This window comes from Pseudonaja textilis, chromosome 5 (assembly GCF_049901715.1).
Source record: "Pseudonaja textilis isolate UNSWEBS1 chromosome 5, rPseTex1.2, whole genome shotgun sequence".
Lineage (NCBI taxonomy): Eukaryota > Metazoa > Chordata > Lepidosauria > Squamata > Elapidae > Pseudonaja > Pseudonaja textilis.
Genome location: NC_141994.1, coordinates 65,846,161 through 65,869,326, shown reverse-complemented (window position 1 = coordinate 65,869,326; position 23,166 = coordinate 65,846,161). Strand labels below are relative to the sequence as shown.

At 40.9% G+C, this 23,166-nt stretch overlaps 2 protein-coding genes across 5 annotated transcripts in view; one reads left to right on the top strand and one right to left on the bottom strand.

Annotated features, from left to right (window-relative positions):
• Positions 1-14: 14 nt before the first annotated feature.
• RECQL (RecQ like helicase) lies at positions 15-18,503 on the top strand. Of its 4 annotated transcripts, none has more exons than XM_087935215.1 (16): positions 15-122; positions 4,511-4,621; positions 4,753-4,828; positions 5,180-5,374; positions 6,026-6,205; positions 7,483-7,589; positions 9,078-9,276; positions 9,633-9,799; positions 10,200-10,281; positions 12,093-12,241; positions 12,322-12,439; positions 12,530-12,668; positions 14,271-14,362; positions 15,684-15,900; positions 16,088-16,217; positions 17,590-18,503. In XM_087935215.1, exons 3-16 carry the CDS (start codon positions 4,810-4,812, stop codon positions 17,749-17,751), a joined length of 1,956 nt encoding a protein of 651 aa, XP_087791341.1. In that variant the 5' UTR covers positions 15-122; positions 4,511-4,621; positions 4,753-4,809; the 3' UTR covers positions 17,752-18,503. The 4 variants fall into 4 exon arrangements, with proteins under 4 accessions (XP_087791341.1, XP_026567166.1, XP_087791343.1 ...); XM_026711381.2 differs by having other exon boundaries at positions 73-226; XM_087935217.1 differs by lacking the exon at positions 17,590-18,503 and having other exon boundaries at positions 73-226; positions 15,684-15,904; positions 16,092-16,221.
• PYROXD1 (pyridine nucleotide-disulphide oxidoreductase domain 1) overlaps positions 17,543-23,166 on the bottom strand; it is a 23,557-nt gene continuing 17,933 nt past the window's right edge. The window contains exons 11-12 of the mRNA XM_026711761.2: positions 22,476-22,613; positions 17,543-20,018 (exon numbers count right to left, since the gene is read on the bottom strand). Coding sequence (XP_026567546.2) covers positions 19,770-20,018; positions 22,476-22,613 — 387 coding nt within the window. The 3' untranslated portion in view covers positions 17,543-19,769. The remainder of the gene's footprint in view (positions 20,019-22,475; positions 22,614-23,166) is intronic.

The window sequence follows — 23,166 nt, the reverse complement described above, 5'->3', positions numbered from 1 at the left end:
CTTTATTCCGCTTCCTTCCTCCGGCCGTCGAGAGGCGGGGCGGAGCTTCGGCTGCGCTGAGGTGGCCGAGGATTAAAAGCGCGAGGCCAAGAGGGAGCGCGTGCCGGGGCGGATTGGCTGAGGCAAGGACGGAAACGGGGGGGAGGGGGGGGGACTGAAGGGGCGGGGCCAAGATGCCGGCTGGGATTTCTTGAGCGCGGCGGAAGGGAAAAAGACGGAGGGAGAGGTGCGTCTCCTCGTTGGGGGAAGGGATGGGCGTTAGGTCGGGCGCTGCCGCGGAGGGGTTATTTTCCCCCCTTCGAGAGGCAACTGGACTTTCTGGTTTTTCTTTGAAGACGTTTCGCTCCGATTGGATGATGGGAAAGGGAAGGATTGATATTCCTTGCGGACGGCTGGTCATTTGCATCCTTTTAGGGAGCCTTTGAGGCCACCTGGAGGTTTATGTGCGTCCTCAGGGTCACCTGAGTGGTGCAAATGTTTTGTGGAGCCGCCTTGGGACTGCTGAAAGGACTGAGTTGTAGACTGGAGATAGAAGGTGTCATATCTCTCCCCCTCTGGTGAGAGAGTTCAGGTGACCCTGAACCTCCAGGTGGCCTCAACGACTCTCTTAAAAGAATGCAAATGACCAGATGGCTGCAAGGAGTATAAATCCTTCCATTCCCCACCATCCCAGTCAGAGCTGAAGAAGCTTCTTGGGTGAGAAGTGAAAGGTCTTCAAAGAAAAAAACAGAATGTCCAATTGCCCCTTGGGAAAAAAGCAACCATGATCTGGGTGACTGAGAATCTCCATAGACACTTTGGGAGGGAGTTGGAGAGAATGGGAGATTACAACAATCCTGCAATGTAGCCCCCTCCCTTCTATTCCGGCTCTTTTACAAATGGTACGATTGACTCAGTCTTTTAAGAAGCTCCTATATTCCAGCAGGTGGAGAGAAAGAGAAGACGATAAATAATAGTCTAGGCCAGTGGTTGCTAAAAGATATGTGGAGTTCCAACTTATGGTTGGGGAATTCTGGGAATTGAAATCCCCACATCATAAAGGTTGAGAAACATTGGCTTAGTCTAATATTTTCTCCACAAGAAAAAGACCTACTGGTATGTATTTGTTGGATTCATATCATTTCTTTTGTTAAGAATTTCAAGTGAGTGAACATCACCCTTCCCATTTCTCCCACAGCAGCTCTGTGAAGTAGGTTGGGTTGAAGGAACAGGACTTGATTGATGGCTGTCTTGTAGTGAGGACCTTTACCCTAAGTTGCAAGGAAAAATCAATAAAAGGGGGAAGGGTTTATGCCACCCTGTGACCCAGTGTTATTTTAAAAGGGGAGAGAGAAAAAATATATCCTGCAAATTTTAGTCTAGGGATTTTTTTTTAATTTACTTATATTTTATATTTCTTAACTGTCCATCTCCCTCAGAGAGGAGTGTTAACTGAGCAACATCCATCTAAACACCTCTTGATTCAGAACGTGTTCACATAACATGCTTAGCTTAAGCTAAACATGGCTTATTGAACTTTCTCCAAATCCATCTTTTAACCATGCTTATGCATGAGGTGGAAATAAAGCTGCTACCTATAGGTTTGTAACTGAATAAAGTTGTATGAACAGCCAGGGTTCCTTCTGGAATGGAATAGAAAGCAGAGGAAAATGATTTGGGTTTTTTCCTGTTCAAACTAAATATATTTGCTAGTTGCCAAAGTCACAAGTGCAGATTTGAATCAGCCACACTAAAATTTCTAAAGCTTCACCTTATCTTCAGGAAAATATTTCTATGATAAGCTGTCCTAGAGACTGATTCACCAAAAATTACACGAAATATCATGTAAACTTGCGAAACTCTTTTCTTTTTCCACACGAGACTGATATGGTGGCTCATTATGACAGATCGGTGTGATTGTTCAAGGCAGATATGTCTTATCCAGAAACTCCAGTCCTAAAAATTGTCTCAAAGCTTTGGCAGTGATACTGTGATGTAAGCAGTCAGGGCAAGGCTGTTTTTGTTTTTTTGTGTTTTGTCAGAAGAGGATATTTAGTAAACTTAGTACAGTTTAAAAAGTCCATGAAAACCTGTTTGCTTTCCATATTTGCAAATTTCTAGATAGTACTGGTGTGGCAAAAAACTTCATCTAGTTAGCATATTTCTGGATAGAAATTCCATTCTGATGTGAGGGAAAACTGCAACAATAACAATAGCAAATACTTGTTCTAATGGTTGAAATGCAGGTCCTCTATTTTTGAAATACAATGTAACAAGCAGAAATTCCGCAAGTGTAATTGTTGTAAGCTTTGCTTCTCTCATTCAAATGCCAAATGTATATCTGAACTGATGCACTATAGCAGTGGCCCCCAACCTTTTTTGTGCCACGGCCCGGTACCGGCATTACAAAATGATCCGCGGCCCGGTACCGGCATCAGCACGCATGACAAGGCAAGGTGAGCCGAGCGACCGGCCAGCCAGCCATCCCCAGCTTCTCCCCGCCACCTTCAACTCCTCCTTTGTACCTTTTTTGTGCTTTTTTGACCTCTGCCATCGGGACGGCTCTTCGTTTGAAGCCGCCCCCCCCTTCAATGAAACTAAGGCGCGAGGATTCCTTCAGGACCCAAACGCTGCTTTCCAACCGGAAAAGCTCACCCGGAAGCATTTTCTGTCGAAACAAGATGGCGGCGCCCAGCAAAATGGCGGCCCAGTAGAAAATGATCCACGGACCGGTACCGGTCCGGGGCCCAGTGGTTGGGGACCCCTGCACTATAGAACATAGGCAGAATGGGGAATTCACAGGTTTCAGTACTTTATATATTTTTTTTCATCAACCTAGAAAACTAATGTTGGGGAAAGAGCTGCTGCATGTGAAATTATCTGGAACAAATTTGACATGATTGCACGGTTTAAAAAAGCCTTTATGTTGCTGAGAAAACAGTTGTATATATCAGGTGAACTTTGTTTTGGAAGGGAATACAAGGAACTTCGGAAAACGGGAATTTGACAGAATTCCTCTGATGAATACAATATTAGGGAAAGTTTATACGCAAGTCCTTTCTTCGATCAAGAGGTTTTTTTTAAAGATTTGTTTCTTAAAGACAAGGATTTTGTTTTGCAAAGTAGTAATGGCTGCATCTTTGTTATTTACTTCTTTATATTGGCTTGTTTTTGTTTTGATGCTTTCTATGAGGCCACTCTCAGCCCTAGGAAACGGGCAGTGGCAAATCGCGTCTGAAATATTGCCAAGAAAACTGTAGGGACTTGTCCAGGCAGTTGCCAGGAGTAAACACTGACTCAAAGGTCTCCCCCACCCACCCAATCCCTTAAAAAAAAGATCCATAGCAATGTTTCTTAACCTTGGCAACCTGAAGAGGTGTGGACTTCAATTCCCCAAGCAAAGCCAAAAAAGATGAACTGAACAAATTCTATACTGCTCTCTCGTGGCCACAATAGGTTGCATAAAAGAAAGAAGACGCATCTAGGAATTATCTTTATTTTACATCTGGTTTGTCCCAATATCACTGACAGTTGAAATCTGCATAGCTCAGAGAAGAGTTTAAACCAGGGGTGTCCAACCTTTCACCTTCCCTGGGCCACATTAGAAGATGAAAATTTGGTTTGGGCCGCACATAAAATAAAATAACAGTAACGATACCTGATCATCCAAAAAAACCATAGAAAACATAGTTAACATATTAAATGTATTTGGAAATGAAGTTAGTGAGATGTTTTTATTATTAATTATTTATTAAAAATTATTTATTTTTTATCACAGTTTTTTTATCACGTTTTTTTTATTACGGTTTATTTTCCGGCCAAATTTTGCGGGGGTGGGGGGGGAAAGCTCGCCCGCCTCGCTCCTACCTCTCCTCCTGCAAATGGCCCGGCTGGATGAGGCAGGACTGGAAGGCAGAAGCAGCAGCGGCGGGGGCAGAAGCAGCGGCGGGGGCAGTGGCGGCAGGGGCAGAAGCAGCAGCAGTGGCGGGGGCAGAAGTGGAGGCGGCAGGGGCAGAAGCGGCAGCGACGGCAGGGTCAGAAGCGGCAGCAGGGGCAGAAGCGGTGGGGGCAGAAGCAGCGGCGATGGCTGTGGTGGCAACAGCATGAGGTGGCGCTCTGACGGTGCCTGCTTTTTCTGTCGCTGCTTGGCCTGGCACTCGCCTCGCCCTGCCTCGCGCCTGCTTCTCCTCCTCCTCCTCGCTGGCTCTGGCACGAAGGTTGGGGTGGGCACTGGGCCGCATTACAAGGTAACCTGGGCCGCAGGTTGGACAAGCCTGGTTTAAACCAATCCAATCAACAATGTTGACAATGTGCCAGATTTTTAAACGTCACCTTTGTTCTGCCTGATCTTTGGGTTAGTGCATATTTCAGGAGAAACCAATAAGCTTGTTTGCTATTTTAGGACTTCTGATTTGGTCCTTACCTTATAAAAGGTATTGCAATACTGTAGATTTTGAGTGTTTTCTTAATGGTCTTTTGCACCATAGTCTTTTTTTTTTTAGTTTAAAATTTGGATTTTTTTTTTCCACAGACTTCAGGGCAGAGTAAAATGTATCCCTTCCTCAGAAGGCTTGAGGATCCGTGGCATGTTGGAGATTTAAACACTACATGATGCCTGTCAACTTGTTGAATTTAATGAGTTGTAAGTGGGACTGGGGATGCTGTGCCCATTGAACAGAATTTAAACACAAACCCTGGCATTTTATTCATCCTGTTAGGGTTAGCATAGAGTACAAGTAGTCCTTGATTTACAGCAACTTATTGTTTTTTCAGGAAGAAACTTGGAGCATTGCTTTGATCAATATTTGTTAGTGAAGCACTTTAAAGGTGATGTCAACTACTCTTTCAGGTAACTCGTGCTTCCAACATGCATTATTACAACAGGTTTTAAATACTTATAATATGTAATGTCGGTGTGGGTGTATGTATGTACATATTTCAGAGAAGAAATGGGAATGCCATGACTGTGCATAGATGTGTTATAGATCTTTTAGATTTGGGCTAAATTAGCTTTTAGTTTGGAAAGAAGAGGCCTTACTGGATATATCGATTGACAAGTTTAGTCATAATGGAGCATGTCTTTAGAGGCTTGGTTAGAGAAGCATAAGAGAAAGAGAAAGCACGATAATTCCTTGCATTGAATCCAGGGTGTATTAATTTCCCATCAAATGGGGAAAAATGTTGCAATGTTTCCCTTCAGTGCTGCAGGAGGAGCTGGGGTCTATTGACGATGAACTTCAGGCATTGGAAATCCAGATTCAAGAACTTCTTGAACATCAACAGCAACTCATTCAAAAGAAGACCATTTTGAAGAAGAAAATAAAACAGTTTTCAGACACCAAAAGTGGGAGCAGCAAAGAGACTGAATCAGCAACTGAGGACTGGAACAAAGAAGGTCTTGCAAGCTCAGAATCTTTATTACGTTGCCATTTAAGTCAAACAGTGACCTCATCAACATTACGTTCAATATTGAAAAGATGATCACTGCTATTAAATGCAAAGGCTGTTAATTTTATACACATCTGTTTTTCGGTTAAATGATGTTGAAAGCAGCGTAAGTCCTTTACTGCATGCTGTCCATAATCATACTTCATGCAAAGTTCTTTCTCTTGTTGCTTCAGATGAATTTAAATTTGGAGCAGATTCTTCACTGCTATATTAAGCAGTCATGACATTTCTGCACATGAATCACCACCAATTTGATGTTCATTTAGATCAAGGGAAATTGGCTGTAGTTCACTTGCTCATAGTTAACTTTGGTTTTTCAGAAAGGGTCTTGGCTTGCTGGCCTTTGATTCTTGCTTCCATTGCACAGTGAATATATTGGTTGTAAAGGAGAGGAAAATAGAGATGGGAATGCAAGTCGTTCTACATCTTGTTCTCTGGCTGAGGTTTTAATGAGTGGTCGTAGTACATTTTTTTTTCAGTTTAGAAAATGGAAAACATATAAAATTTGGGTCATTGTTGCTCCCTTTTCAGAAAAAGCCTTTTTTAATGGTCTCTCTCAAATGAACCTCAAAGTTGTTTTTCAATGTTCTTTTCACAGACTTTCCATGGTCTGCGAAGATCAGGGATGTGTTACAAAAGAGCTTTGGCCTCCAGAAATTTAGGCCTTTGCAGCTGGAGGCAATTAATGCAACAATGGCTGGCAGAGATGTATTCCTCGTCATGCCTACCGGAGGGGGAAAGAGCCTGTGTTATCAATTGCCAGCGGAAGGTTCTCAGGGTAACTACCTGCGCTTTGTAACTCGAGCAACTGTTTTTGGTTGAAACCAGTAAGAAATAACAGATTCATACTGCATAATGTTTTAACAGACTTTTCCAATCTAATGCTCTTCGCACAACTTAGGACAAACAGATAGGAAAGCCTTTTCCTTCCAAATAATTAACTTCCACCTCTTGATAAGATTGGCGTTAAGCAATTTTAGTGCAACAAGCCACTAGAACAGTGCCCCCCTCCAACTTTTGGGGTACCAGGGACCGGTTCCATGGAGAGAGGGTTTTCCACAGACCAGAGGGGGCTTGGTTTCGTGTGCTGCCTGCATCCCGCGGCTGGGGCTTTGGTTCGCATGGCCCAGTTTCCAGCATACCGTGGCCCTGTGCTGGTCCATGGACTGTAGGTTGGGGTTTCCTGAACAAGAATATAAACAGAGAACAAACCCCACTTCTTATTAGCACTGATGATGTTACCTAGTTTGGGCAATGAAATGTTTGCAAGAAAACAACCAAATTCAGGCAGCATCAAGTGTGTGATGACCCGGGGCGTGGCACAAAGGCAACACTGTCACATAAGTAAGAAGAGTCCCTTTAGTACCTCCAATTTGCTCCCAGTGTCAAGGTTATCTTCGGCTGGAGAAAAACTCTCCCAGGAACAGCCTTTAAGTGGAGGAAATTCAGTCCAAAAACAAGTACACACAAACTGTCAATAAAAATCCGCACAAACCATGCTACAGTAATTAACTTGACAAGGCAGGATAAGGAATTGCAGACTTGAAAGGCCAGCAAAACACACACAGTTGAGAAGACGCCAGGAACCCAGATAAGCCTCGACAATACTAAATAATTCATGATTTGCTCTCAATAATTCGCTGTGCGCAACTCCCCTTTTTAAACACTGTGTTCCCAGCTGCAGTTAATGAAGGGAATCAGGGCCCTTTCCTCCCCCGTAAGCCACGCAACTCACGTTGCTCCCTTTTCCTTTCCTCCTTGTGTGCCCTAGGATGAAGGTGGGCCTGGTCTTCCTCTGAATTCCCTCTGCCTTGCTCTACCTCTCCCCTGCTCTGCCCAGCCGGACTGTGCCCTTCCCCAGTTTCTTCCAACAGAGAGCCACACTCCCACTGCTCAGGCCTCCCTCTCAGAATCAGATTCCGACAGGGGCATGACAGAGGGCATCTTCACTTTCCTTCTGCAGTATTGCATTTCTCTATTAAAAGAAAATGGGCCAACAAACAAAATACATTTTTCCGATGACTAATTTATACGGTTTTTTTGTTGTTGTTCCAGGCTTCACCCTTGTGATCTGTCCTCTCATCTCCCTCATGGAGGATCAGCTAATGATGTTGGAACAGCTGGGTGTATCAGCAACTTTACTGAATGCTTCCAGCAGCAAGGTATGAGCTAGGTGCCAAGATGATCAATTACCAGAGATGTTTTTTTTTTTTTAAAGGAGCAGCTGTAAGTGAATCAGAGCAAGTGAATTGTGCTGATTGGAAGGAGTCTTGCCACCAGAATGGCATAGAAAAAGGAATATTATTGAAAAAGATGTATATGTTGATGCTACACAAACAGCATTGGATTTAACACTTGACTGAAAAGCCAAAGGTGCTTTTCCAAAAGGCAACTGGACTTGATTGAAAACTTCCAACTTGAGAATGATCTCTTTTTATCTGGGCGACAAATCAGATTTTACTTTTCTAGCTTCAGTTTCCCAGATAACAGAAAATTCAGAGACGAAAGGTAGACCTTCTCCTTTTGTTTTTGATTTGGAATGGTTAGTGCTGAAAGCTTTGAACTGTAAATAAGTTTATGCAGGTAGTTCTCAACTTACAACCCTTTATTTGTAAACCATTGAAAGTTATGATAATGCTGAAAAGCATCCAATCATTGTATTAATAACATCATGTCACTCCTGGTCATGTGATCGCAATGCGGGCACTTGATAACTGGTTCACATTTACTACTGTTGCAGTATCCTACGGTCGCATAGTTGCAATGTGTGAGCTTTTTTTGCTGATTTCCAGCAATACCTGCTTGGAAGAATGGCTTCCCACTTAAATGGTGCAGCTTTTGGTTAATGACCATGAATTTGCTTAACAACCATAGTGATTCGATTAACAATCATAAGAAAATGGTGATAAAGTTGGGTCCAACTCAGCTTACAACTGGCAATGACTTAGAACAGAAATTCCGGTCCTGATTATGGTCATAGGTTGAGGACTAAAGGGAATAATTACATAATGGGTAGTGCAGAAAGGCCCTGGATAAAGCAGGAAAGTGGAACACTTGACTATTTATTTATTTTTTTAAAGAATTTTATTGTTTTTTTAACAAACAAACAAACAGACAAAACATAACACTTGACTATTTATTATGCATTGTGATGGATCCCAAACGCCTCAACCAGCATGTTCAATGGTAACTGGTGTTGACAGTTAATAGGAATGAAGGACCACTTCTTTGAAATAGATATTTAAATTAGGCACTTTTTTGGGGGAAAAAAAGCAAGTCAGTGTTTATCATACTTGGATGAATATTTGGACTGCTGTTTAACGCAGTGTGTTTCAAACTTGGCAATTTTTAAGTGGGGTAGATTTCAATCCATGCTGCCTGAGGAACTCTGAGAGTTGAAGTCCACCCATCTTAAAGTTGCCAAGTTTGAAAAACACTGATTTAACACATTACCAATACATAGTCATATGCATGGTGCCCCAGGTCCAATTTTCTACATCTCACTTGTGAAGAACTGCAACATTAACATTAGAAAACAAATCTTTGGAAACGTCTGAGGTGGCTTCGTGCCAAAACGTGTGTGAGAAACTTGAGTAAGGCCTTGGCATTTTCTAACTGACTTGAACGATCTCCTTTTCTTGCGCCCACAGGAACATGTGAAGTGGGTTCATGCCGAAATGCTGTCTCGCAACTCGCAACTGAAGCTTCTTTATGTGACGCCGGAGAAGATAGCGAAAAGCAAGATGTTTATGTCAAAGCTAGAAAAGGCTTACCAAACAGGACAGCTGACCAGGATTGCCGTAGATGAAGTCCACTGCTGTAGCCAGTGGGGCCATGACTTCAGACCTGGTATATCCACCCAGGACAAACTTAATGCAAAGAGGGAGAATAGCTATTGTTCTCAAATTGCTGCTCTTCCCCTCTCTGCATGTTATCCTACACATTTTATCTTTCGCTTAGTTGTAGTGGGATTTTTCCACTCAAAAGAAAAACGTTGGCAACATTTTCAGAATTTCCACTGCTTTCTTTTTCCTAGGGCTGAGCACGAGGGACTAGCCCAAAAGTCAACCAGATGATTTCATGCTTGAGGCGAGACATGAATTGACAGTCTCCTGATTTCTAGCTTTGTGCCTTAAACCTCTATCAAACTTGGCCTACAATCAATGATGTAATGCAACATCTCTGCTTTTTTCTTACACATCCAGATTACAAGTTGCTTGGGATCTTAAAACGGCAGTTTCCCAATGCTCCATTGATTGGATTGACCGCCACTGCGACGGGACATGTGCTGCATGATGCGCAGAACATCCTCTGTGTGTCAAAATGCATCACCTTCACAGCTTCCTTCAACCGACCCAATCTCTATTATGAGGTATTTTTGTTACATTAGTTCCTCACCCCATTTTAAATTACTAAAATCTATCCTAAGTTGCTCCTGTATCTTCTGGAAAAATGTCTAGTACTGCTGGAACTCAAGTCTGGAGATCACTAATTTGTTCTTCATTGTCGTTTCATTGCTCTTTTATTTAGTTAGAGAACAGGGTTTTAGAATCTTGGCAACTTCAAAATGTGTGGACTTCAATTCCCAGAATTCTACATATAGGCAGCCTACTGACTGGAGAATTCTGGGAGTTGACGTCCACCCATCTTAGTTTCTGAAGCTGAAAAGTACTGACTCAGAAAAGATGGCATACATAATTTTAAATTCATGTAAGGCTTAAATGACTTAAGGGATTTTTGAATGTCTTTTGAAAATTTTAAAATCATTTTAGGTTCGTCAGAAGCCATCATCTGCTCAGAATTGCATTGAGGATATTGTGAAGCTCATCAATGGAAGATACAAAGGCCTTTCAGGTGGACGGTCTAAAAAATCCCTTCTGGGAATATGATAACATCTCTAAGAGATCACCACTGTTAGCCTCTTCTTACTGTTAGCCTCTGTTTGAGTACTGAGGACATGCTCAAAATAGAAAATGTGTATTGTTTTGAATCTAATGAAAGAAGCACATTGCCTTCTGGAAATTAAGCACCTGCTATGGATTTTGTGTGTGTGTGTGTGTGTGTGTGTGTGTGTGTGTGTGTGTTCCGAGTTTTGCCTGAAACAAAACTTTAAGCAATGTTGGAGTGGTTTTAGGGGACAAATAAGGCAAAGCTGCCCCTCCTATCTTCTTAGCTGTTCTCTCTCCCATTGACTGCCACCACCAGTGTTCCACAATAGCAAATCCCACTGCTAGAGAATTCCTGAAAGCCCAGCATGCAAACAAATCAGCCACCAACAGACACATAGACATAAACAACAACTACACATCATTCAAAAGGGAGAGTCAAAATGCTATAAAGGAAACAAAAAGACCAAAACACCACCTCCACAGCAATCAATAACCAGATGTGCATAGATTAACATCAAGATTAACAATCAAGAAGCAAACAATACCCAATCAAGGAACTGCCAAATAAGCTAACAGTAAACAACCCAATCAAGGAACCACCAAGGCCACTTCTATCAACCCTGACAGGGAAAGCCAGCAGTATATAAAATTAGAATGAACCTTCACTCCCTTCTAGCATTGATGATATTACCTGGTTTGGTAATGAAATGTCTGTAAGAAAACAACCAAACCCCAAAGTTCAGCCCTGAGCTACAAATTATTCTATCGAAATCCCACTGCTCTGCTTGCCTCCTATCTTCCCAATGTTTTCATCCCTCCCTCCCTCTTCTTCCCCTCATCTACTGCTACCACCCTTCAAGGAAAAGCCATTTAAAAGTTGGCTTTTTCTTTGTTATTAAGCCTTCCCTGCCCACTCCCCAAAGGAAATCCTTCCAGGAACAGCCAACATTTGGCCAATATCAGGAATAAAACAGTTATGTATGTTTCAGTTAAAATATGAACCACCCAATACCAACTGTTTGGTTCACCAAATGATTATGCATGAAGCCATATGTCAGCGTTCCAGCAAACCTCCACTCCAACCAATAACTCCGAGACAGACATCTTCTCAAAAGTTTATTTTGGATAATAACTGGCACAGCTGGGAAATCCAGAATCTGAAAGTTCCGGGCTTCCTTGCAATAAGTAAAAACTACAAATCCATCCCCTGCACCCATCATCATATCACATGCCCCAATCACCATCCGTCCCAACTTAAGACTTCCCCTCACTTATGCGCAAAATAACATGACCTTGAATGAGAAAAAGAATGTTGTTATGACTAACTACATACACTCCCAAGAAATTCCCCCCTCCCACTTTCCCAGGCTCAAAATGTGGCAGAGTAGGAGCATTTGGTCTCAATATGGCTTCCAAAGCTGACACCATATTTGTCCCTACTGAATACCACTGTGCTAAATAGATTAAATCAGGGGTCTCCAGCCTTTCCGGCTTCACGGTCTGGTGGGGGCGGGGAAAGGGGATGGTTCTTTGTGAGTGGCAGATGCGTGCAGCTCCTTTTGTGCAAATGGCGCCCATGCCCACTGCTCACACAAATGGAGCTGCGCTAGCAAGTGGAGCTGTGTGGTCATGCACACTCACACGGCCCAGTTCTGAATGGGCTGAAATCCAATAGTGGGCCATGTCTCCAGTGGTTGGGGCCCCCTGGGTGAAATAACTTTCTCTTTGGCTTCTATTCTGCTACATTAAATAGCCTTACTTATTTTGTTGACACAGGAATTATCTACTGCTTTTCCCAGAAAGATGCTGAGCAAGTTACCATGAGTTTACAAAAACTGGGGATTAAAGCTGGTACTTACCACGCAAATATGGAGCCCAAAGATAAGAGCAGAGTTCACAAGCGATGGTGTGCCAATGAAATCCAGGTGGAGTCTGTGATACAGATGTGTTTTCTATTCAACCGGGATAACTTCATGTCCTGATTTTCGTCGTCTTTACATTTCAGGTTGTAGTGGCCACTGTTGCTTTTGGCATGGGGATTGACAAGCCAGACGTGAGGTTCGTCATACATCATTCCATGAGTAAATCCATGGAAAATTACTACCAAGAGAGCGGGCGCGCAGGTATACTTAAGAGAGAACCTATTCTGGGGAGAGATTTGTGTTTCTTAGCTGTGGGTGAAAATGTATCTTTATTTTTTTAACTCCTTCCAGGTCGGGATGACCAGAGAGCTGATTGCATCTTATATTACGGCTTTGGTGACATATTCAGAATCAGCACAATGGTAGTGATGGAAAATGTGGGGCAGCAGAAACTGTATGGGATGGTTTCCTACTGTCACGATGTGGGAAGGTAAGTGGCTTTCTTCACTGGTGGGACTGACGGATACGTTCCTGTGTTAAAATTACAGAGAGCTCTTGACATATGGGCATGGTTGAGCCCACCAGAGTTTTGGGTTTGCGAGCCATGACAGTTGTAAAGCCAGTTATCATGTGACTGGACCTGATTTTAATGTATGTATGTATGTATGTATGTATGTATGCATGCATGCATGCATGTATGGTATTCAGCTTTGTTCAGGTATTTTCCCACGTCATTATGTTGTGCTTTTAAAATTGTAGCTTTAAAAGCATAACTATAATGACGTGGGAAAATACCCGAAAAAATACCATACATATAAATACCTGTGAAAACTTAAGAAAACCAATGTGTGTGTGTATATGTGTGTGTGTGTGTGTGTGTGTGTGTGTGTGTGTGTGTGTGTATATATATATATGTTTTTTTCCTGTAAAAGTCTGACTCACAGACGAACACAATACAGAAGCCTGATGATGGCAGATGAGATTCTGCCGAAACGTTGCTACAACTTTAAATGCGGCGATGTAGTGTGAATGATGCAGCAGTTGTTAAGTGAACCCCATCGTATGCTAAAGGACAGGTTTTTCTGGAAACTAAAAGTAAAGGCCAATTTCCAGCAGAAATGATGTAAGGAAGGGCATGTGACTCTGGGGTACTGCAAACGGCTGTGAATGTGGGCCAGTTACCAAGTGCCCAAAATGCAGTCATGTGACTGACGGGGGAGTGGCAGATGTTCTGACCCAGCCGAATTCCCCAAGAGCAAAAACAGATAAACTCAGTAACTCAAACTTTCATGCCTTTAATCTACAAATAAACCTCTTTGTAGATAACACATGGCTTGCAGCCAGTTAGTCCAATTAGAAAAACCTTGGCAGAAGTCTTCAAATAAATTGGAGTCTGTAATCATAACACTAGGTCCTTCAAACGTTTTTACCTTTTGCAAAGGCAAACACCATTTGAAACCAGGCTTATATTCCCTAGAGGGAGGGGCCATTACATTGCATCCTTACTCCCAAGTCGGCTGTGCAGCTTCAGCTGTTCTCTTCTACGAATCATCCTGCGCTCACGTGCACTTAGCACAGGCTCTTGTGGAACCTCCTCATCACTGCTGCCAGCCCCCACCATCCCTGAACGCAGCAGTCCACTCCCTGATGGTCCCGGCCCCTCCTCCGAGTCCTCACTCTCCATCCTCCGCACCTGCTGCCCGCTAACCACAACAGGCAGATGTCAGAACTTTAAAAACGGAATACCGGTAGTCCTCGACTTATGATGACAATTAAGGAGTATCTATAGACCCTGGGTGTCAAACTCAATTTCATTGAGGGCCACATCAGGGCTGTGGTTGATTGCGGGGGGTGAGGTCAGGGGCATGGCTGACTGGGTGGGTGTGGCCAACTGGGTGGGTGTGGCCAGCTTGACGCCACTTCCCAAACTTCTGGCATGTTTCCTCTTTGCATTGGGTAGACTGGGCCAAAATGACGTGGCATCTGGCCACATCACAGGCCAGATCCGGCCTTGTGTTTGACACTCCTGCTGTAGACTGTAGGCGGTTGTGCATGTAAGACCCATTGATTGTTTCTGGTATTTCTGCTGCAGATGCCGCCGAGTCCAGATTGCTCATCACTTTGACGAGGCCTGGGATTCTGCCAGTTGTAATAAAATGTGTGATAACTGCTGCCAAGAAGAGGGTAAGTGAGCGAGCAGGAAAAAGAAAACCCCGTGAAGAGAATGGCGGCCAACTTGGTTTTTCCGAAGTGGAATTTTAAGAGCTTAGAAGATGAAAGTGATAATTTGCATCGGCATAAGAGCCGGTCGTGAGTCATTGTTCCGGATTCAGAAATCCTCTTGTAGATCTCTGCTTTTTAGTTCCGCCGTTAGTGTAACGGTTCATCAAGCACAGTTAGAGATTGTTAAGAATATCACCAGACTTTCCTGCTGATAAAAGTTAGCGTAGCATAGCATACGTTCACAAATCAAATGAGTAACCGCTTCTCTGTCAGGGCTTTTGAAAGCATTTGCGTAATAGATTTGTTTGACTCATATGCAAATGAGAAAGGATAGCAGAAATGTCTTGGGCATGAGTTATCTTTTTATACTCTTCCCAATCTAATATTTACTTATCTGTATCTCAACAACTGACAAGAAACCCATGTGATAATCTGAGATAACACTGACTTCTTTCCCCAGTTGTAAACTCCTTATCAAACACCTTCCTTGATGACTGTTTTCTTGAGATTTTGTAGTACAGTTTAAATTGTTTACCAGTAATCACACGACTGGTTTGTGGAGATGAACCTCTAGGATGCTATTGATAGACTTCCATAGAACCTGTATTTTCAGATGTGTTTGGTTCATTTTCTTCTTTTTTTAAAAACAAGTTTTATTTCAGTTTTCCACATTTTAAAAACGTCTCTTTTTAGTGAACAGCATGGTTACAGGTTCATCTTTACATACAAATATGACCATAGTTACACATTCAATTTTTATATTATATTATTCCAAAAGCTTGCCTCATTATTTAACTCACCAATATTTCTCATATTATGCTTTTATACCTTTAACTGCCACATTTGCATATTTCATCACAAATTCTTATTGCATCCATTCATAAAATCTGATTTAATACAATCAATCTATAAAGTTAGTTTCCCCCTTAAATTACCAATTTTAAGTGTGCCACCTCTAAAGTTTACATATTCACTAATCCCCTTTTAATCTCAATGAACATTTAACTTTTATTACCTAAAAAAATTGAAATTAATAATCCTTCTAAAACTACATAGCAAATATAATGGTTCATTTCCTTCTTACATTGGACCACTCTGCTGGTGGATCCCCGATTAGTTTCTGTTCTTTCATTTTTTGTTTTTTTACATATTTAAAAACACGGGAGTTGATTACCCAAAAGGTTCCATGTAGGGCAGAAACTGAATCTTAATTACTGCTTTTATCTTTCTACTTTTCCTTGGAATTGAGGTTTGTTTGTGTGTGTTCATTTTCTCCTCTCAGCATTGGAGAAGATGGATGTGACGGAGCATTGCAGGGAACTCATCAAGATTTTAAAGCAAGTAGACCAAATGAAGCAGAAATTCACTCCTCTGAAGTTGATCGATGCTTGGCTGGGGAAGGGTCTCTCAAAACTGGGATTGGAGATTGCTGCTCCCAAACTTCTCCGTGAGGTATTGGAGAGAATCGTTGCCCATTTGATTCTGCAGCAGTATCTGAAGTAAGTCCAGTGGCTTTTTAAAACCTGCCCTTTTCCGAGCAACCCACGTAAATTCTTCATTGCCCCAGTGTCTGTATCTCCATCACAGATTGCTGGTTTTAGCAGTTGGTGTCTAACCTTAGTGCATGTCCTATAAAAACCTCTCTTAAATCCTTCCTTTCAGTTAACGAAAGACTTTGCCTTCCAGGGAGGACTTCAGTTTCACAGCCTTTGCCACAATATCCTATGTGAAGATAGGACCCAGAGCTAATCTTTTGAAAGATAAGGCTCATGTTATCACTATGCAGGGGATACAGGGCAAAAATAAAGCTGCTAAGGTGAGCCTGTGTTATTTCTTTTTCCTTATTTTTCAACAACTGATTCTAGTAATTCTGGCTGTGGTATATTTCAAAGTTATTAATCTTCACTATAGCTTATATCTGAGAAGTGCATTGTTGTTGTTGTTAATCACAAAGTCATGTCTGACCCGTCATGACCCCATGGACAATGTTCCTCCAGGCCTTCCTGTCCTCTACTATCCCCCAGGGTCCATTTAAGCTCACACCAACTGCTTCAGTGACTCCATCCAGCCACCTCATTCTCTATTGTCCCATTCTTCTTCTATTGCCCTCAATCTTTCCCAGCAGTAGGCTCTTCTCCAGGGAGCCCTTCCTACTCATTAGGTGGCCAAAGTCTTTTGAGTTTCATCTTCAGGATCTGGCCTTCTAAAGACCAATCAGGGTTGATCTCTAGGACTGATCAGTTTGATCGCCTTGCAGTCCAAGGGACTCGCAGGAGAAGTGCATTGGGGGTTATTATTTATATCTTCACTTGATTTATGTCTGATAGATCTTGGAGACAAGTTGAGAAGTCTCTCACAGCTCTGCTGCCTTCCCAGGAATATCAAGGTGGTAATTTTGAATTCTGGAAACAGGCAGCTGCTTCTTCATGGAATTGATTTCCCAAGACAGTTTCTGTTGGTCTTGAATCTTCAAGCGTAACAGAACTCAAATGAGATTTGAATTTTGATGTGGCTGTAGTTTTCATTGGGCCAGTGAATTTGTAGCAAGAACTGCCTGTTTCAAAATTCAATCTTATACTTTTTTTTCCTGAATGTGTATTTATGTAACTTACATAAGTAACTTCTTGATGCATGATTTACTTGAACAATTAGAGTAGGATCTATGCAGTCACATGATGTCTCAGCTTTGTGAAACTCACAAGTATTAAATTACTGGTGTGAGCAAATAATAAAGTTAAAGGCTGCTGGGAGACTGCATTAAATGCTACCATTCTAAAATGTGACTTGTGTGTCAGCTAAATGATTCCATGATCAATTCCAAAGGATATGGCGTGGTAATGGATCTACATCCTTCAAATATTTAAAACACACTGGCATCATTGTATCAGTATTGCTTGCTATTATCAAGTTCTAGAGAAGTTAATCCCTCCGAAAGGTTTGGACTACCAAAAATCTCTTAGCAATGGTCATATTGATTTGAGTTGATGGACATATTTGGAAGGCCTGCTATTAAAGTCTAATCAAAACAACGTCTTTTTTAACCCTATAACCTAACTCAGAGAAAAGCAAAAGATTTGAGTTTTTACGGAATCATATTTGCCAGGATTTTCAAGGAGAAGATTCAGAAAAGCATTAGCCATGTAAAGTTTGTATTTGCTTTCATATATTAAAAATGGCTTCATCAACAGGGGAAATGTTCTCAATTATCCAGTCCAAGGACCCCAGGAAAGAAAATGAAGTTTACATCCCCAAACCAGGAAGGTGACTCTCCTTCAAAAGATCACGTCAAAGCAAAAAAAGTCAAACGTACGGCTAGTAAAGAGGAAGATGAGCTTGTGATCATAGATTAAGAAAGTTGCTTCTTGGGACAACCTACACACAGCTTTGCCTGTGGGAAGACAGGCCAGAGAGTCAGAAAAAAAAAAGAAATTGTTGGAGAAAACAGGCTGTGTATTGGTGACTGCTATCATCTGCTGCTCCCTGGCTACTAAGTCATCTTGGCAAAAGAAACTGCTTTCCTTATGTTTTTAGACATACATACACAGATTTTTTAAAATACAGATATAAAACCTGTGGTAATGAAACTGGAGAGTTTGAGGCAAGTGTTAGAGCAAGGATCTTCAAACTTGACAAGTTTAAGATTTGTGGACTTCAACTGCCAGATTTCCTAAGCTAACATGACTGGAGGAGGAATTCTGGGAGTTGAAGTCCCCAAGTCTTAAAGCTGTCAAGTTTGAAGACCTCTGGGTTAGAAGCTTGATGTAGAGGAATCCTATCTTTAAAAAATAAATGGCTTTTCAGAAGGGAGACTCCTCCCTGGCACGAACTGCTCCAATTTGCTGCTGAAATAAAAATGCCTTGAAATACAACTTTATACCCTTGCTTCTCCTTGAAAAGTCCAGTGGGTAAAGTTTATTCTGACATAATAACTCCTGAAAGCTGAGGGATCCAGTGATTGCGGATAAAAATCCAGTCTGGTGTGAATATTTGACAGAGTGCTCAGTACAGGGTGCTTATTTTGGCTGCTATTCCTAAAAGACATAGTGGAATGGATTTATATAGAATAAAGTTTCTGATTTAAAACGTGACGAGAAACTGATTTTTTTTTTTAAATGGGGAAGAACGCTTTGGGTTTTTGATACTTAAAAGAGGTTCTTTCATGTGTAGGAAAAGTCTATGAACATAGAATACATTTCCATTAGTACTGCTTCCATTTTTTTTTAGTCATCATAATCAAAGTAAATTCTCCAGGTTGATGTTGTTTTTAAGGTATGACTGGTTTTGTACAAGCACTCAGGCTCCCTAATTACATCACAAAAGATTGTAATGTAATTGAGCTCAAAGTAGCTCTTTGCTTTTTTAACTCAACTATTTGATGATGCTCTCATTTGAGAGCTCAAAGCAGCAAACACTTTCAGGATTTAAGGTCCATCTTGGTTTCTAAGTATAGAAATGATACTTCAAAGTAAATTTTTTAAATTTGAGCAGTATCTGAATCTGGTCACTGTAATATCTGTAAAAGTTCTAATCATAGCTTAAATCTTAATACTTAAAATATTTATGTATATGTATTATACATAATACAATATTTTCTGTGACTTAAAAAAACTATAATAGACATCCTTTATTATCACATCAAAGGTATTGTCCCCAGAATATCAAGAAGCTGTCTTGAAATTCTGAAAACTGCCCTAAAAGCTTAAAAGGAAAATACAGTTTAGAAAAGTTTAATTTAGAAAAGAGTTAGAATATAATGAGTATCTTATGTAGAGCCTGGGCTCGCATCTATTCTTTACGGAAAACTCCTTAAGCATGTGAGGTTCAATTGTAAATATTTAGGCTTGCCATAAAAACAAAGGCTCGATTCCCACATTGTATTCAACCTTATTTTTCCTTCCCCGAGTGAAAGAGAAGTCTTAATGGGTCAAGCAAAGCTTGCAAGTTTACCAAACTGATGGCATAGGGAGCAAAGTTGTTACAGAATCTGGCAGTCCCGCTAGAAATACTTCAAAATGTACATGTTTGGAAATAAACTTCATGCACTTTCAGAGCATTCAATCTAATCATTTAAATAAAAGTTTGTTAAACAGTTAAGCATTTTATACTTCAGCTTTAGGGGGAGAGAGGTAGACGGAGGCCATTGCAGCATGTGAAAATAAGTCAGTCATGATCTAGCTAGAATCAAGTTGCTGTTTGATTCCAGAGTGTAAACCATTCCCAGCATAAATTATTTTGGATGATAAAGGGGTACCTTAAATAAAAGAATTGCTGTCAGATTCTGCATGCCTTTGAAACTGAGATTACCCCAAGTCTAAGTCTATCCCAGTTCAAGAAAAGCAGTCTTAGATCACTGATTACTCCCCGATGTTTAATCAAAATAATCCTCGATATCAATATTTGGATCCAAAAGGTCTTCGCCATAGCGGGAGAGATCCATCTGATTCAGAATCAAGTTTTCAAAGGTTTCTTCCAAATCCGTTTCCCCTATCAGCACTGCTCCCAGCATTCGCCCACGCTGCATCACCACTTTGATGTACTCCTGTCCTTTGGTGCACCTCAACATCAGTTCATGGTCCAAGCCGAGGCCTTGAGCATTATATTTTCCCAGCAGCACCACCTAGACAAACACCAAGCGATAAAAGTCTGATATTGTCTAAAATTTTAAAATATTGTCTGAAATGTTACATAGTTTCATGCTTAAGAGCTATGTTGGCACAGTGGTTAGAATGCAGTATTATTGCAGGCTAATTCTGCCGACTGGCAGCAGTTTGATTCTGACTGGCTCAAGGTTGATTCAACCTTCTATCCTTCCGAGGTTGTTAAAATGAGGACTCGGCTTGTTGGGGGCAATATGCTGAGTCTAAACTGCTTAGAGAAGGCTGTAAAGCACTGTGAAGTGGTATATAAGTCTTAAGTGCTGCTGCTATTGAGCAGGAGGGTTGGACTAGAAGACCTCCAAAGTCCCTTCCAACTCTGTTATTCTAAGATAACTACTGCAAAAAAAGCACAGAAAAACCCTAAACTCATTACTGATTTCTTTTGGATTGACTGTGCAGTGTCTCTTATACTTTTTTAAATAAAGGTCCTTTGCGGGGAAAGTGATTTCAAATATCAGAATGTTTACATATGTCCAATCACACAGAACTTAATACTATGCATATTTCTAGTTACTTGGGTATTTAAAGACCACGACAAAACAGTTTCTGCTTATTTCTGCTCTGTGGACATCTGGGCCTTCTGGCTATTCAAAATCAGATGAAAGTCCTAAGGCAATTTAGAAATTCAGTATGAAATCACCATTATTTTAGTCATGAAGAATTTGGAACTACCCATTAAAGAGTCTTGGGCCAGATTTGTTAAAACGCCTTCTCAGGGATCACGGTTGGTAGCAAGTACTCATTTCTGTCCATTTCTGAATCCGCATTTAGAAAGTAGAAAAAGGCCACTTAAGACATCAAATCCAACTTCTACTCAGTGCAGGCTCCAATTTATACTGTTCGGAGCAAATAGCTATCTAGCAGCGGTACAGAAAACATTTTGGATTTGAAATCTGCGCAGAACAGATCTGTTTGCATTATTAAATGTTTCAAGCTCAAAATGGCTCCTTTTGAACTCTAAACCATTATTCTGCCTTTGGAAAATGCATTTGGAATTGAGTGGGGGATATTGGTTTGGTTCTGCAACCCAACCAGACAGACACAGACTTCAGAGAATAATTAGGACTGCAGAAAAAACAATTGCTACCAACCTGCCTTCCATCAAGGACCTGTATACTGCAGAGTCAAAAAGAAGGCTGTGAAAATATCTATAGACTCTTCACATCCTGGACATAAACTGTTTCAACTCCTACCCTCAAAACGACGCTATAGAGCACTGCACACCAGAACAACTAGACACAAGAACAGTTTTGTCCCGAATGCCATCACTCTACTAAACAAATAATTCCCTCAACACTGTCCAACTATTTACTAAGTCTGCATGACTATTACTATTAATCTTCTCATCGTTCCTATCAATCATCTCCTCCCAATTATGACTGTAACCTTGTTGCTTATATCCTAACCATTTTTACTGACTGTTTCCTAGTATGATTTGATTGCCTATTTGTACCCTATGACTATTATTAAGTGTTGTACTTTATGATTCTTGACTCTTGACAAATGTATCTTTTATGTACAGAGAGAATTTGCACCAAGACAAATTCCTTATGTGTGCAATCACACTTGGCCCATAAAGAATTGTATTCTATTGTATTGTATTCTATTCTATTTTATGTATTCCTGCAATTCAGCTTGTAGAATAGAGGAACTTATTCCTCCTTTGGTAATTGTTTCCACTGTGCTGAGAAGAGTTTTTAAAGGTTCCACAGTCAACAAAACTATGGTGAGTCAGGTGCACGATTATGGCTGTGAATTTCCAACACAAAGTCATAATCTTCAACCCAGTGGTTAATCTCTTAGACTATGGGTAATCCTCAATTTACAACCGTAATGGAATCTGCCCATTATGGCCTGGCAGTCATAAAGCTGACCACCCACAACACCAATTTTATGACTTTTTTTGTGGCAGGCATTAAAAACCTATTGTTTTTTCTCTGGGGCATTTTTGCTGAAAACGGGGTGGAAATGCCAGTTTTCAGCAAAAATGTCATAAACCAAAGTTATACAACTGTAGGATGCTATGAATCATAGGTGCTCCATCCCTGGAGGTTTTTAAGAAGAGACTAGACAGCCACTTATCTGAAATAGTATAGGGTCTAGAAGACCTCCAAAGTCCCTTCCAGTTCGAAATGACCAAAAATGTGGGCTGATTTGCGAGTGACTGAAATGCGGTCATGTGACTGCAAGAATGAGATTGGGCAGCAAAAACTGGGTTGTAAGTACACTTTACTGTGGGAGGGGATAGTAACTTTCAATGGTCATTAAAGCAACCAATAGCTCAGAAACTACCTGTATGGGTTGCAAATGTATAATAACGGATGTTAATTTAATACACAGTAGATCATTAGCTCAACTTGGCATGAAACCAGTAGGGCATCCTTTTCCTTGGCGACTGTTTAAAGGCAATTGGTTACCTTGTAATTGAAAAACTTTGTAGAGTGAGCAAAGAGTTCAAAGCTGAAATCCGTATCTAGAGGTTCTCCTAATGAATCAGCCGCCATACATTTTGCAGCGTACCATCCCATCTGGCGTGCCTGGGTCCAAAGCCTCATCTGAAATACAAGCCCAAAAAAACCACTTTCATCCATATAATAAAAATTGCTGCTTTGGAATTAAGAATACTATATGCAATTCTACAGAACTGTCCCATGGACTAATTTAAAGACTTCTGCTCAAGATTTGTGATGAATATTTTTGCAGCATGATATGTTCCAGGTTACTGGAAAACTTCAATCTTGCAGATTTTATTTTATAAACGCTATCAAACAGCTGGGTGCTAAATATTGAAAATTTACTAAATAGAGTGAAACAATTTTGTACAGCATATTTAAAAGAAATTTTTGGGTTTTACCAATTAGATAGATTTATTGTTATAGAAATGGCTAGTTTAAACTATTATGTAAAAGTAAAAAGTTGAGGTTTGATATTAATGCCTTATTCTACTGCACCGAAAGGAATCATAAGTCAATGCCTTTTCTTCCTTTTTCCCCTTTTCTTTTCCCCTTTTCCCTTCCCTTTTTCCTTCCTCGTTTTTCCTGTTATTTACTTTTGTATTTTCTTTGTATGCTTACATTATAAACTAATACAATTGTTATACAACACAAT